The 15,211-nt window shown below is 48.0% G+C and overlaps 1 protein-coding gene across 10 annotated transcripts in view; it reads left to right on the forward strand.

The window, feature by feature from the left end:
* Positions 1-15,211, forward strand: part of LRRFIP2 (LRR binding FLII interacting protein 2) — a 106,868-nt gene that overhangs the window by 89,447 nt on the left and 2,210 nt on the right. For 4 of the 10 annotated variants that reach the window (XM_042903009.1, XM_042903011.1, XM_042903012.1 and 1 more), the window contains 4 exons: positions 6,492-6,593; positions 6,857-6,989; positions 8,786-8,835; positions 14,374-14,494. In XM_042903009.1, coding sequence (XP_042758943.1) covers positions 6,492-6,593; positions 6,857-6,989; positions 8,786-8,835; positions 14,374-14,494 — 406 coding nt within the window. Of the gene's footprint in view, positions 1-884; positions 978-6,491; positions 6,594-6,856; positions 6,990-8,785; positions 8,836-14,373; positions 14,495-15,211 lie in introns of all 10 variants that reach the window. The other 6 variants (XM_042903017.1, XM_042903008.1, XM_042903010.1 and 3 more) reach the window with 3 other exon arrangements.

The following is a 15,211-nucleotide window of genomic DNA, read 5'->3' on the forward strand; positions in this document are numbered from 1 at the left end:
ATTGTGCTTAAGAGGAATTGTAATGCTTGATTCCTGTAACTTGTCACCGTGGTTTCTCTAAAAGCCGGGGGTGCTGGATATACAAACTTTAAAAAAAAACCTTAGTTTTGGGAGTTTTTATGTTTAGAATTGACATCTCTCAGATGTGAATACCCATGTTTACGTATAACTGCCAAACCTTGAATGTGACAAAATAATGCTTTGAGGTCTTGCGTGGTTAAGTAGATGAGAAATGTGTAAGTTGAGAAGGTAGGAGATGGTAATTTGCCAGTAACTTTTAAAAGCAAACCTGTTAAATATAAAAGGATACACGTTGAGCCTCATTGCCTGAGGAGGACAGTTGTTTAGGATTCCCTGGACACTGCGTTCCAGTGTTTCTGAAAACCAACAGGACTGTTTATTCAATTCATGGTACTCTTGCTACCGTAGGTTCTGCTGACAAGTTCAGAATGATTCAGCTGAGATACGGCTCCCTTGTATTCTTCAGCTGTGCTTCAAAAAAGGAAGTTTAAAACCACTGCTTGTTCTCGGTGATAAGGATCATTTGTCCATAAGCAAATCTGCGTCTCCCTCTCTAGAAACGTCAGTCGTTCCATGTTGGGGAGAGTCCGTTTCCAGAGGAGCACACGTGGGGCCCCGCACGCACACAGAGGCCCCGCCTGGCCTGCTGCCCCATAGCTGTGGTTGCAACAGCTACTCCCGAGACACGGGATGTCATCTTGCCCTTTAGCAAGCAACTCTGGCTTTTCCTGTTGATCGCAGACTTTCTTTCTCCCTTTTTAAAGTTTCCTTACCAGCTTTATTTCTGTTCTGTTTGCCTCCCTCTGACCCCCTCCATTTTTCTTTCTGCTTTTTTATTACTTCTCTCCCCTCTTCCTCTGCAGGAGAATCAACGAATGCAGCAGAAAATAGACACCATGACAAAAGAGGTGTTTGACCTCCAGGAGACACTTCTTTGGAAAGATAAACACATTAGGGTACGAGATGACATTGGGCTTTGGTCTGAAGCTCATTGATGAGGAACAGGCCAATAGAATTTAACCTAGAGGTTCCTAAAAATCCATTCTTTGGGTTATTTTTGAGCATTTATGCACGGAAATGTGAGTAAAAGCAGAAGAAGAACAAAACTTCCAGGGGGAAACCTGATCCCGTGCCTGGAAGGAACTCTTCTTTCTAGCTGACTGTGGGATTCTGAAACCTACAAGTAGGAACTTTCTAGGGAAGTTTATTTCCCCAGGATTCTTATCCAGAAGCAGCCACAGGCATTTAATTCAAACTCTGTGGGTAACTTGATATCCTTACATTGCAAGAATTTTGGATGAGAAGCGAGAGAACAGTGAGTGGGGGTAGAAGACAAGTAATTAGTATCCCATAAATCCCTGGTGAATAAAATAGGGGGGATTAACATCATGGTCGTTACGGAAGTGGATAGGAATGTGAGATTGGCCAGGGCTGCCAAACTGTGACGTCATCTCTGATTATGACCCCATGACTCCCCAAAGCAGGGGCCCCGATGAGGAAAGTCCTCAGTGCTTTTTCCCTAAGGCCTTCAGGTAGATTCCAGGCACACAGGAGGCTGGAAAAATGCCCCCCAGTTCCTCCTGTGTCACCCCTTTGACACGTGCCCCGTCTCCTGGCGTGGACTCGGGGTCGTGCGGCGGGGCTTCCACGCAGCCACAGCTGCCAGAGCAGCGCTTTCCTCGTCAGGAAGGGGCTGCGGGGGACGCAGCAGACAGAGGAAGCCCCTGTCCCAAGACCGTGGTGAAAAAGCCTTTTCTGCTTGACAAGGTTTGGTGGCGTGGGGGGAAGTTGGCACAGACCCCCAAGAGCGCCTGCGTGGACCCGGGATGAGAAGCCCTCTGGGTCCATGTCCTTCATTGTTGGGAGGGCTCTCGGGTGCTTCTCATCCCTCCAGGGACCTATCCTCTTAGGAATGAACACATGGGAAACAAAATTACTTCTTAAGAGTTTGGTAGACCAAAAGTTTTAAAGAAATAAAGCTACCTTTTTAGAATTTCTTATATTTAAATAATGCAGTTTCTAAAATTCCACCCCAAATTAGAAGAGCCTTCTGGAATATAAATTAACAACAGTTAAGAGTTTGGAAATTTTGATTGTCATCTGCTGATCTCATTGAAATTTTTACTTGGGGAATTTAAAATGAGCTGTGAAAAATGTGTGGCACTAAGGAGTAGTTTGAAAGTTTGGTTGAAGTCTGGTCACAATCCAGAATGGTCTTCTTTTAGGACCTTCCATGATTTCCATTTTGTGTAATTATCTTAGTATTTAAACTGATTATTTTGGATCAGCCATAGGAAAACCCCAACCCACACAGTCCAATAAAATAGCTATTCAAAATAAAACAAAAATATTTTTTTCTACCAAAAAGATGTGCTGATAGTCGAGACACAAATTTTTTGACTTTTAAGTTTTCCTGGCATTACTGAATGACTAAGTGGCTATCTTCTTTCTGTGTGGTATATAATAATGTGTTCCTTTGGCTTTTTTTTTTATTTAAGTTACACTTAAAGAATTTCACATGCAATTGTGAGAAGTAATACAGAGAGATCCTGTATGCCCTTCATCCACTTTTCCCCTAAGGTCACGTCTTACAAAGTGCCACAGCCAGGATATTGACCTTGATGTAGGCAAAGCACAGGACATTCTCATCACCACGAAGGATCCCTCCAGTTGCCCTTTCATGGCCTTGTCCACCACCTCCCTTACTCCTTGCCAAGCCCTGGCGGCCGCCAGTCTGTTCTCATTTCTGTGATTTGGCCACTACGAGCCCTATCACAGAAATGGAATCATACAGTATTTAACCCTTTGGGGTTATGTTTTTCACTCAGCACAGTTCCCTGGAGATTCACCCAAGTTGCATGTATTAGTAGTTGGTCCCTCCTTTGACTTTTTTTGGAAAGTTTCTAAATTATGGTAAAGTACAAATAACGTACAGCTTACCACTCGAACCAGTTTTCGGCGTCGAGTTCGGTGGTCCTGAGTACGTCCACAGTGTTGTGCTACCGTCACCACGGTCCGTCTCCAGGGCTCCTTCGCCCTGCGCAACTGAAACTGTGCCCGTTAAGCGCCAGCTCCCCACCCTCCTCCCCAGCCCCCGGCAGCCACCATTCCACGCTCCGTCTCTACGGACTTACTGCTCTAGGCACCTCACGTAATTATCAGACGGGATCAGACGGCCTTTGTCCTTCTGTGACTGCCTTATTTCACTTCCCATCGGGTCCTCAAGGCTTCTCTGTGGTGGGGCAGGTGTCAGAATGCCCTTCCTTTTTAAGACCGAATGAGAACTATTTCATTGTCCGGACGCACCACGTTTTGTTTATCCACTCGTCTGTTGGTGGACAGACCCGTGGTTGGCTTCCACCTTTTGGCTGTTGTGAATAGTGCTGCTGTGAACATGAGTTTGCAAATACCTCTTTGTGACCCTGCTTTCATTTCTTCGGCTGTATACCCAGGAGTGGAAATGCTGCATAATATGGCGATGGTATGTTTAAGTTTTTTGGGGACCAGCCACACTGTATTCCACAGCCACTGCCCCATTTCACATTCCCATCGAGCACTGCGTAGGGGTTCCATTACCAACACCTGTTTTCCGTTTTTCCGATAGCCATCCTGATGCCCTCCCATGACTTGCCCAAGACGCATTTTCAACACAGTCAGTGACTCCCTAATGCACCACTTGCCTCTAGCTTCATTTTCAAGATTTCAAGTTAGTAACTTAATAAAGGAACATGGCCATTATTTTCATGCTACAGTTTGGTTCTCTTTAGTTCTTCCTTCATTGATCCTTGTAGTCGTGCACACAGCCCGAAAGCAGCTCTAAGTGCCAGGTGGCTACATGTAGAATAAATGCATCCAAAGGACTTTTCGATCTAGATAGCCCAGGGTGAGACTCACTCCCATTCTGACGAAAGATATTTCTGCCCCTGTGCAATTATATGGAGAGTTAACCTGTTGCCCAAAAGTGCAGCCTGTTATACGTATCTTCCAGACTTCTTGACACTAGCATTTGAGGTTAGGTCAGGGGTAAAGAATTCTTTGATCTCCACAAGCATGTACTTTTTACCCTAAGAAAAAAATCTGCTGTATGAGCTATTACTGAATGCAAACACAGGGTAGTGGTTTTATGGTCAGGTACTACAGAGGATTTCAGATCCGGCGTGAGTACATTTGTTCCAATTATAAGGTATTTTGGTAGTCTCCAAACTTTGTGGTGAAGTGGGAGAACTTATAGGATGTATTTTATTTTCCCATCCATAATTATGGGAAGATGAAGTTTAAAAAGTCCAAAAGTAAAGCTGTCCATTGCCAGAAGACGTAGAAAGAGGAGCGAATGGCACGTACCAGCATTTGCTAGAATGTCCAGTTTCAAATTGGTCTGTTCCTGAGAGACCGTGTATATTCAGTGCTGGTGTTTCTGTGGAGCATGCCGTGGCTGTGATCACTGACCCAGCTGTGTGTGGTGATGCACGCGTAACTGTGCACGCAGATACCAATAACCCACAGATTCTAACCGAGCGGAGGTCCGGGTGTCTGTCAACAGATGGGAAAGTATTGCTTGTGCTTTTTTGTCCTGATGTGACACTTGTCGTTAATGGAATGGCATGGGAGTATTAGCGTGAAGGGTCGGGGTAAATGCCTCATGATGCTAGAAACTCAAAGTATCAACTTATAGGCAGACTTAAGACACACCATATGGTGTGAATGTAAATTGTTGAAAAGAAATGAGATCTTGACGTTGCAGTTTGGGTGAGCAAGGAGTAGGACTTGCCCTTACACACTGCTTTTCCAGCAACATTGAGACGACAGTAAGGAAACGTAATTGTGGCTTTTTTAGGGCTGTGATGTAGAAAAAGTATGCAAAGGCTTTGGAACTGAAAAGAGCTGGCGTTGGCACTTACTGGGACTTTGGGCAAGAAAAGCATAACCTCTCTGGGCCTCAATTTTCTCATCTGTGAAATGGGGATAACACAAGTACAGGATATATAAGGGAGAGATTATATATGTAAACATACTAGGGCGGATTTTATGTCTTTGTAGCAGCGCCTGCTGTATAGTTGGAGCTGCACAGAGGTCATTGCTAGCATCCCTTATTTACTGACTGCCAGTTTGGGTGCACAGTAGGATTTGTAAGGATTTCGAACGTCGCCCACCTGTTCCCCAGTCAGTAATGAAGCAGTTGGCTCATTTCTAGCCCACTAAACCGAGAGAGCAGAGTTACCTGTTGTAGTTTAATTTCTTGGATTAATGGGGTTGTGGGTAGAAAATATTAAATATACGAACACGTGTAGAGGGAGGCTTTTTAAAAATAGTCACCCGTCAGCTGTCCGCATAGACTGCTTGCCTGGGGTACGTTTTGAAGTCTGGGTTATTTCATTACCTGGGGCAGGTTTGGTTTGTCACCTGCCTCTCCCGCTTGCATGCCCGCTTCTCCCACCGCCACCCTCGGCTCCTCAGCTCCGACGGTTGTGAGGTCCAGGCAGTGGTGGGGGGCTCCAGGTGCAAACGGCGGGCGGGGGGCGGGGGGCGGCTTTTCCGGAGCTTTCCCCGGGGCTCTGGTGCTGCAGCAGTGCCCACACCGTGTACCTGGGGCGGGGCTGCTGTTGTCCCTTCTGCTTTTCAGATGGGGAGTCTGAGACATAGGTAAGTCGGGACCTGCCACCACTCAAAAGCCTGATCCCCAGACCCTTATTCTGCTGCGCTCCGTACGCGGGCTCCTTTGGTTTTGTCAGTATTTTAGTTTCGGTTTTCACATTCAGAAAGGTGCATCAGAAAACCAGATGATTCTTAATTGTATTTAAGTAAATTAACGAAAAACAGGTCCTTGGGGATCCCTTTGGAGGTTAGCTATTTTGAATTAGATGGTATTTGAGGAATATTTTGCCACACTGCTTAGAGAACAATCACTACGGCCAGTATTGAATTAAAATACCTTGTGCATACTGGTGTTTTTTTCTTCCAGGGCCGTTGAAATTTTCCGACTTAAAAAAAAGTTTAAATTAAATTAATTTTTTGAATTAAACTTCACTATGTTCTTGAATGAAGTATTTTAGTTAAACATGAGATGTATTTGTTTGTATTGGTCACCAGATGAAAATGTAGTAAGGAGATCAGTAAGGAAAACTTCATTTTAATATTATTGCTGTCTTCATCTTCCTTTTCCTGTTTTTTTTTTTTTTCCTTTTCATCAACTGGGAAAGAAAGATCAGCTCTCCTGCCTGATGGGATAAGCATGCTTTGGCGAATTTATGCACGATTAACCGGTTTCTGTTAAAACTCTCCTGTGGAGACGTGTGTCCCCAAGACTTTGTATTTCCTCCCGTGTCTACCTAACTGCCGGTTTCCAAGCTTTTACTGCTCCCTTGTCTTTTTTGCCCTTGTCTGTGTTTATTTGAATTAGGTGCTCTCTGCTCCCTCTTTCACTTGCTCTTTTTCTGTGCCGTTCTTTCCCTTGCTACCCTGTCTAAAACCAGGCCCTAGAGAAACAGAGAGAATACATTGCCTGCCTTAGGAATGAGCGAGATGCGCTCAGAGAGCAGCTGGCTGACCCGAAGGAGACGGTGAAGACAGGAGAGGTACGTTAGCTTTGGCCCGGAGTTAAGTCCCTCGCTGCTTTGTTCTTCCCTCTCGTCTGGTTGTCTTTCGTAGCCCAAACACAAACCGGTGCTCATCCTTCAGTGCACGGTAGACAGGAGTAAGCCACTTCTTCCGCAGAGCTCTGCTCCATGTAAAGTAGTTCTCACCAGGTGTTACCCGCGGCACACGTTCTGCCTGTCACAGGACATACCGCCTCTGCGTGAGCCGTGTTTTGTGACGGTGGGTTTTGCCTTCTCCACAGAAGCATGGCTTAGTTATAATCCCTGATGGCACCCCCAATGGTGACGTCCATCGTGAACCGGTGGTTGGAGCCATCACTGTGGTGTCCCAGGAGGCTGCTCAGGTCTTGGAGTCTGCGGGAGAAGGTCCGCTAGGTAAGGCACCGGCCGCTGCTGTGTCGACAGGTATTTAATGTCGTCCTCGGAAGACTTCCGGCTTATTCATGTCCCATCTTGGAAAACAGAAACGACACAAGGGCCATCTGAGGTGTATCTGAATCCTTAACAGGAAGAAATCTGGGCACGTTGTCTCCAGGCATCCTTGACCTTGGGAAACCAGCATCTGGGTCATTGTAAGGCCCCTGGGGAGAGGCACTGTTGGTGTATACACATTGCTTTTTCACCTATATACAAATCTTCCTGGAGGAGATAACCCAGCACAGGCACCCCAGGGAACCAGGGGGCTGGTAGGGGGCTCCCAAGTGTGTTTTAAGTTTCTTCTTCTTAGAGAATCGGGTTTTCTGCTCCTTATCCTGCGGTTCTGCAGCTCTTTGCCACCGCAGATGACCAAGAAGACAGGTCTTACAGGAGTGTTCTTTCTACAGCAGGGCCTCTGAGCCTCTTGACATCTAAGCCTCTTAAATTTAAGCCCTCGAGACTTTCATAACACCTCTCCCGGGAAACCACACGGGTGTGCATCCATTGGCTCCACCAAGATCCTGCTCTAGAGGAAGGAAAATGGCAGAAACTCTATCAGCTCACTTTTTTGTTTAAAAAAATCTTTTTTTTTTCGTTTTCATAGATATTGTAGGTTTCCCAGAGGGGTGGAACATTTTTAGAGTTAGTAAGCACATTTTCTAATGCACAGAATTGCAGAAACAGAGCACTTTGATACAGCAGATGCGGGCGAGGCAGTGGGAGCCGCTCTAGAGAATGCGTTGAATGTGTGGCTGGGGGCAGCTCAGGGTGTCCTCTGTTGATCTGAAAGGTGCTGAGGAAACCAGCACTTACATTTAGCCGTGACCCCGGTTGGTTGTGGGAGGTGCTGGCTTGATGTCAGCTGCTGCTTTTACTCATCTGTGGTCCTCCCTCAGTCCAAGATCCAGTTGTTTTCTTTTTTAATTGTTTTTTAAATGTTTTTGAGGGAAAGACAGAGCATGAACAGTGGGGGGGGGGGGGGCAGAGAGAGAGAGAGGGAGACCCAGAATCCAAAGCAGGCTCCAGGCTCCGAGCTGTCAGCACAGAGCCCGACGCGGGGCTTGGGCTTGACCTCACGAGCCTCGAGATCGTGACCTGAGCCGAAGCTGGACGCTTAATCACCAGAGCCACCCAGGCGCCCAGGATCCAGTTCTGATGCATGCCGGGGAAGCAGCCGTCTTCCCCTCGGGCCGGGAGCGAGCCCCGGAGATCCAGCTGCCGTGCCTCGGATTAGCCCTTGACTGCCTTCGGCTCAGGGTTGGTCCCCGTGTGCCCCCACTGGCCCGCGTGGGCCTTTGGCTTCTTCGGCACTGAGTTCCTGCTTCCCCTGTCCAGCCTCCCCGCCCAGACCCCCTCTCCCCCACGTCGTGTCTGCTCCTGTGAGGCTTCATCAAGCCTGCGAGAACACCCCGGCAGCTCGAGTCGTCTGCCTACGGTGAAAGCTTGCACATTTTGAAACAAGGAAGTGATCTTTGTACTTTGGTTTGTCTTTAAATGGAAAATCACTGCCCTTGGGAGCAAATGCTGTATTTAGTGCCTTGATAACTATCAGCTATGTGGAAATATGTGTTGAATATTTAAGTACTTTTCCTTAATACCATTAACTGAAGCATTTCCTTCGAAGCTCTTCAATAGAAAGCTGTGAGCTGTTTATCAGATAATGTTTGTTGTTTTTGAATTTCAAGAATTATTTTTAATTGTTCCAGTACTGTATCATTACAAATTTGGTTTACAGCCTTTTCCGATTTTTTTAGACGTCAGGCTACGAAAACTTGCTGGAGAAAAGGAAGAGCTGCTATCACAGGTAAAGGCATTCTTCTCATTGGAAGGTAATGTTGGTCGTAATGGACTAAATCACAGGGTAAAACGTTAGCGGATTAAAATGTACACAAGAAAGAAGGGTGCTTACTTCAAACATCAGTACGCAAGCAACATTTGAAGGGTAAAAAGGTGATGCCCATTTTGTCTCTTCGTTGTTGCCTGTTCTTTTAAAAAAATTTACAGGACATGGAGTCGAAGGAGTTAAATAGTTTCACAGAGCTTGTAGTGAAGACAGGAGCTCCTTGCCCTGCCTCCCCACCCTCACCCCTGACCGTGCCCACCTGGTCTGGCAGAGTCTTTCGATGCGTACTGCTCTTGTGCATCTCCGTCCCACACGCTCAGTTCTTCTGGGCATTCTCTGTTGGCCTCCCTCTGTAGAAGCTCCCATGTGGCCTTCTGTCCTGTGCCCCCATCCTCCTCCGGAAGGAACAGCACGCCCGGCCCACGCGTTTTATCGGGACTTGCGAGCGCCACTCGCCCTTGGAGCCCGGCCACATTCCAGGGGTGCATTCCCTGTCCTTCGAGGCTCCGGCTCCCCCAGAGTTCATAGCATGCCTTTGCTTTTCCTTTGCTTGGTTTCCTGTGTATTTATGACCAATTTGGCTACAGAGTCTGCAACGGTAGTGAAATCTGCTGTTAGCGTTTTTAGGTCCACCATGTATTCTCTCAATTCCACTTCTTTTTTTTTGTTTGTTTTTTTAATGTTTACTTATTTTTGAGAGAGAGAGAGAGAGAGAGCGCGCGCATGAGCATGGCAGGGGCAGAGAGAGAGAGGGAGACACAGAATCCGAAGCAGGTTCCAGGCTCTGAGCCGTCAGCACAGAGCCCGACACGGGGCTCGAACTCACGGACCACGAGATCATGACCTGAGGCGAAGTCAGACACTTAACTGACTGAGCCACCCAGGCGCCCCTCAGTTCCACTCCTTGATTCTTGGAGCACGACCTGTGCCCCTGGGAACTTAATGGCCTGCTCCCTCCGTGCAGAGCCGGACTGCCCTTCGTTGCCACCTAGGCTTTCCTCTGCTGTGGCTCAGGTTGGATTCCCTTTTGCAAGGCCTTAGGACTTCCTCCTTTTTTATTCATTCTCTTTTTGGTCTGTCCCCCAGTAACTTCCTGAGAAAGGTGTATATGGGCTGTAAATTTTTCTTAACTTTGGAGGCCTGATGTTTTCATTTTACTCTCTCACTTGATTAACAGTTTAGGTATAGAATTCTTCATGACAGTCATTTTCCTTCTTTTTTTTTTAAAGAAGTTGCTTCATTGTTCTCTGGCTTCCGGTATGGCTGTTAAAGATTTCAGGGGCATTCTGATTTTTCATCTTCTGTATGTGACTCCTTCTGTAGAACCCTCTCTGGCTGTTTATACCACACTTTTCCCTTAGTGTTTGGAAGTTTCACAGTGACGTGGTTTGGTTGTCATGCGTGGTATGGGCCCCTGTCAGTTCTAGGAATTCCTGTCCTTCGATCCTGGGGAAATTTCTTGACTGATCTGCTCCCTTCCCATCTTCTCCTAGAATGACTGACTCCTGTTCAGTCTTTTCAAATGTTTAAAGAGAGCGCACTGTTTAACAGGCGTTTGGCATATTTCAGTGAACACAGCAGTTAAAGAATTCCTGCACGAGTAGCCCTTACATTCTTGTGGAAGAAGAGCAGACAGTAAACAGCACACATAACGAGCATGTCGGTTACACAGTATGTCAGAGGTTTGTGTGAACACGCCTACCGCGTGGGTGTCTGCAGCCACGTTGAGTGGCACAGGTGCCGGCATGGGTGGGTGGAGTTGGATTTTACCAGGGAGTGTAACTGGGCAGAGGAGGTGAGGGCAGAAAACTATGGCCCCAGAAATTAGGTGGGTAATGACGCTAATGGGTAATCCGGGAAGATGTCAGGACCCAGTGGAAAGAAGATGGGAGGTGCTGGTGGGATTGAAGGCTTTGGGGATTCTGGGTCCTGAGAGAGGGAGCTGGAAAGATCAGGAACAGAGATTAGAAAGAAGAGAATGGGACTGACTTATGCAGGGACTACCCTCATCTAGTGGGAGATCTAGTATGTGCCCGTGAGAGAGTGGTGAGGGCAAGAAGGGATAGATGGCAGGATCCTTGGAGAGGAGGTGTTCTAGAAACTGACATCAGTTGTAGAGCACTCCTCTACTTACATGTATCTTGAAATTGCCAAGGCTATTCTCGAGGGAGTGAGGTTCAGGAGCTAAATGGTGAAGCAGGAGTGGGGCACTGGCAGTGAGGAGGGGTGGCAGGTGTGTGGAATTGGAGGGGAAGAGGTCAGAAAGGAGGAGTTTTGGGGAGCACCGAGGGAGAATAGTTGGGGCACAACACAGAAAGCAGGTCATGTGTTCTGTTCTCAGGCTCAGTGGTAGGAGGACCGTGGAAGCAATCTCCAGAAGGCCAGAGGGCTGCAGAGGGAGCTTCTCAGGGGAGAGCGTTTTTCTGCTAGCGCACTAGGTGAGGAGACAGCTCCGAGAAGAGACTGGGGATGAGGGGGAAATGGTAACCTAGAGTTCCAGGCTTTGGGAAGGGTGAGGAGCAGTTGTACAGAGCCCTTTAGGAAAGAGCGTAGAAGGAGGATGACTGTTCTTGAGATGGACGTGATGATGATGGGGAGAACGAAAGACTAGTCCTGGTTCACTCAAGGCAGACGGTGATGGCGACCGTCTGTGATGAAAGGGTGGAAGTGTCTGGGAAGCATGGCTTTCCTCCCAGTGCAGAGCTCGCCCTTTCCCCATCGGGGGAGTGGCGTACTTGGTCCTCGAAGATTCCCCTGGCCACTATTGATGGGGTCACAGCGAGGGAAGCCTTCTCTTCCACCTGGACCCCTGATCATCGTGTTCACCCTTGACCCTTGATGATGAATGGTGAAGGAGGCCCAGGGAGACTCACATCTTGGTCCCAGAGGCAGCTCCCCATCGTAGTTCTGAGCTGTGGTGCTCCCCAGACCTCTGCTGATAAGAGTAATAGGCATTTGGGGAAACATGGCTCTGATTTCTGGGGGAGGGGGCAATAGACCCCTGGGACCAGTGTTTTAACCTTTTTGTTTCTCTGGTTTCCCCATCCCTTTTGATCTCTTTCGCTTTTTTTTTTTTTTTTTAAGTTTATTTACTTAATTTGAGAGAGCGCAAGAGAGCAAGTGCATAAGTGGGGGAGGGGCAGAGAGTGAGGGAAAGAGAGAGAGACCCAAGTAGTCTCCACACTGTCAGCGAGGAGCACAACACAGGGCTCGAACCCACAAACCATGAGATCATGACCTGAGCTGAAATCGAGTCGGATGCTTAACTGACTGAGCCACTCAGGCACCCCTCTTTTGCTCTACTTTTTAAAAAACGTTCTTAACTTTCTCTTTGAATGCTTCTGTTGGGTTTCGGTTTCTGCAGTCATTTCCAGGATGCAGTTATTTTCACTTATCCTGATAGCTCATTGCTTTGTTTTCTGATTTCTTCTGTCTGCATAGTTTATTTCCAAACAGATGCTTTTTTATGTGTATCATTCGGCCTTACGTTTCAGGGAGAGCTAAAATGCCAGTGGGAAGCTTTAAGTGTATGTCAGTGTCTTGGTGAAGTTGATGTGGCAGGGTGTTTCGTTCGGGTATGTCGGTCTTGACTTTAGACTAGGCAGATGGTCTTCTAGGGAGACGTGCCCGGATCCCCCGTGCGCGGGTACCAGCCTCTCCATCAGCATTCTGGGAACTGAGGCTGCACCGGAGGCCTGAGCATGAAGTACGTGTCCATTCGCCTCATCTCCTTGTTCCCCATGTGCAGGGCTCCTGTCTCCACCGGGCCTTGTCTTTTTCCAACCCAGAGTTCCTTTTTGTTGTATTTTTTAGTTTCTTCACTTTGCCAATTTAAAGCAGCCTACAGCTTTACGAAGGTATAACTGGTACGGAATGAGCGGAATGAGCGGCCTGTGTGTAAAGGGTAAAAAGAAATGTAGCTACCGTATTCATTTCCGCGGCTGCCATAACAAAGTACCACGAACTGGCTGGCTCAGAGCAACAGAAATTTCTTGTCTACGCAGTTTTGGAGATTAGAAAATGCCCCAGGTGAGGCAGCAGTAGCCGGGTTGGTTCCTTCTGAGGCTTCTGAAGGGCAATCTGTTCCACACTTCTCTTCTGGCTCCTGGTGGTTTGCCGGCAGACTTTGGCATTCCGTGGCCCGTACACAGCCTTCTGTGTGTCTTCACAGCGTCTTCCCTCTGTCTCTCTTCTTATGGCATTCTTTTTGTAAGGACACCAGTCGTACTGGATTGTGGGCCCACTCTATTCCGGCATGACCTCATCTCAGCTTAACTAAATGCATCTTCAGGGACTCCCACTTCCAAGGAAGTTCACATTCTGAGGTACCAGGAGTTAGAACTTCGTATGAATTTTGCAAGGACACTACTCAACCCTTAACGATACGGGTGGCACCACGACCACAGTCAATACGGTGGAAATATTCGTAACGCTCAAGTTTCTGTGTCCCTTGGTGAACCTTCCTTCCTGAGCCTCCCTCTCCCCAACTCTCCAGGCAACCACTGGTCTGCTGTCTGTCACTGGGGATTAGTCTGCATTTTCTGGAGTTTTATATAATTAGAATTCTACACTATGTACTCACTCTTCTTTTGTCTGGCGTCTTCCACACCGCACACTCCGCTCTCCTCCTTGCTGGGTAGTAATTCCACTGTCTAGATGTGCCACAGTTAGTTTATCCTCCTGTCACCTTTGGGTTATTTCCAGTGTGGACCTATTACGAATAAGTGACTATAAACATCCTTTATTTGGGGCACAGTAAGGTAGATCAACTATGTAGCCAACTCAAAAACAGATTTGCAGTTATTTTTGCATACTAATATATTTAAGCCAATATTTGAGTTTTAATGTTAATATGGAATACCTAATTTAACATATTAATTAAATGTACTTCTAGATTTTAATATTTAATATGAATTTAAGTTTTAATATTTAAGTTTCCTGAATACTTAACGTAGAATATGTAACCTAATTCTAAGACAAAGCAAAAGCATCTAACTCCCTTTGGAATTTTATTAAAAATGGAATTTTAGGGGTGCCTGGGTGGCTCAGTTGGTTGGGCGCCCAACTCTTGATTTCAGCTCCGGTCATGATCTCCCGGTCTGTGAGATCAAGCCCCGCATTGGGCGTAGCACAGAGCGCAGAAGCCGCTTGGGGTTCTCTCTGGCCCTCCCCCGCTTGTGCGTGCACTCGCTCGCTCTCGCTCGCTCTCAAGATAAATAAAAGAGTTAAAAACAAAAAAGCAATTTGATGAAAGTAGTGAAGAACACTGAAAAGACCTGTTGCAGCCGCCTACACACGATGGGGCTGCTGCGATCGGCACACCTGGTCCTGGGGCTGGCTCCTCCTGACGCCGCTTTACAGCTTGTCGCCAGCGCCTCTGGCAGTGTGGCCCCCGCGGTGCCGCGGTGGGCACTCCGGTTCTGGGTGCACGACCCGTGTGGCCGGTGAGGGCCCGCCGTGTCCTTCGGATCTTGTGACGGACCACTCTTTCCGCCGCAGATCCGGAGGCTGAAGCTGCAGCTGGAGGAAGAGCGGCAGAGGTGCTCCCGCAGCGAAAGCACGGCGGCCGACCTGGCGGGGCTGCACAACGGTTCGGACCTGCAGTTCATCGACATGCAGAGTAGGTCCCGGGGCCGGGCCGGCGCCACGGGCAGGGAGGCTGTGTTCTAGGCGGGGGGTTGCGAGCAGGCCGCCGGCCCGGGGATGGCGTCTCTCTAGAGGACCCATGTTACAAAGATCGCTCGGTCCTCGGCGAGTGATTTTTGTTAAATTTGGTTTGCTGGAGGGAATTTCTAAACTTCTTGTTTTAAATGATGTGCTGCTTAGGTCAGAAGTACAAGTAATGATTTAGAAGTCGACCCATCACATTACCCACGTTACTGAAAAGCATTTCTTTCAGCAAATGTTTATTAAGCACACGCACAGAGCCCTCGGCAAGACGCAGATAGACCGAGGGAGGCGGAGCCAGGGCCCGCGTTCAGGGGCACGATCAGTGTTAGAAAAGACAGTGCAAATCAAAGCGACAGGGAAGAAGTCACAGTTGACTAAGGAGAGTCATGACGGAGGTTGCCGGGGACTTCAGTCAGCGGTGGGAGAGCGGGGCACCCGAGGTGTGGCAGCAGGAGGGAACCCGGGAGGCGGGAAGGTACAGGAAACCGGAGGCTCCTGGACGGGGGGCAGCGGGTCAAGGTTGGCAGGGCCACTGAGGCACCGACAGGGCTCCTTGCTCCACGTTCAGCCTACGCACATCGTGGGGCGAAGGGTACATTTTCTTCTCCCCGGTCCAAGGGAGGCTTGGATCGGTGCCAGAGCTTCTCGCAGGAGACTCGTTCTAGGG

Source organism: Panthera leo, chromosome C2 (assembly GCF_018350215.1).
Source record: "Panthera leo isolate Ple1 chromosome C2, P.leo_Ple1_pat1.1, whole genome shotgun sequence".
Lineage (NCBI taxonomy): Eukaryota > Metazoa > Chordata > Mammalia > Carnivora > Felidae > Panthera > Panthera leo.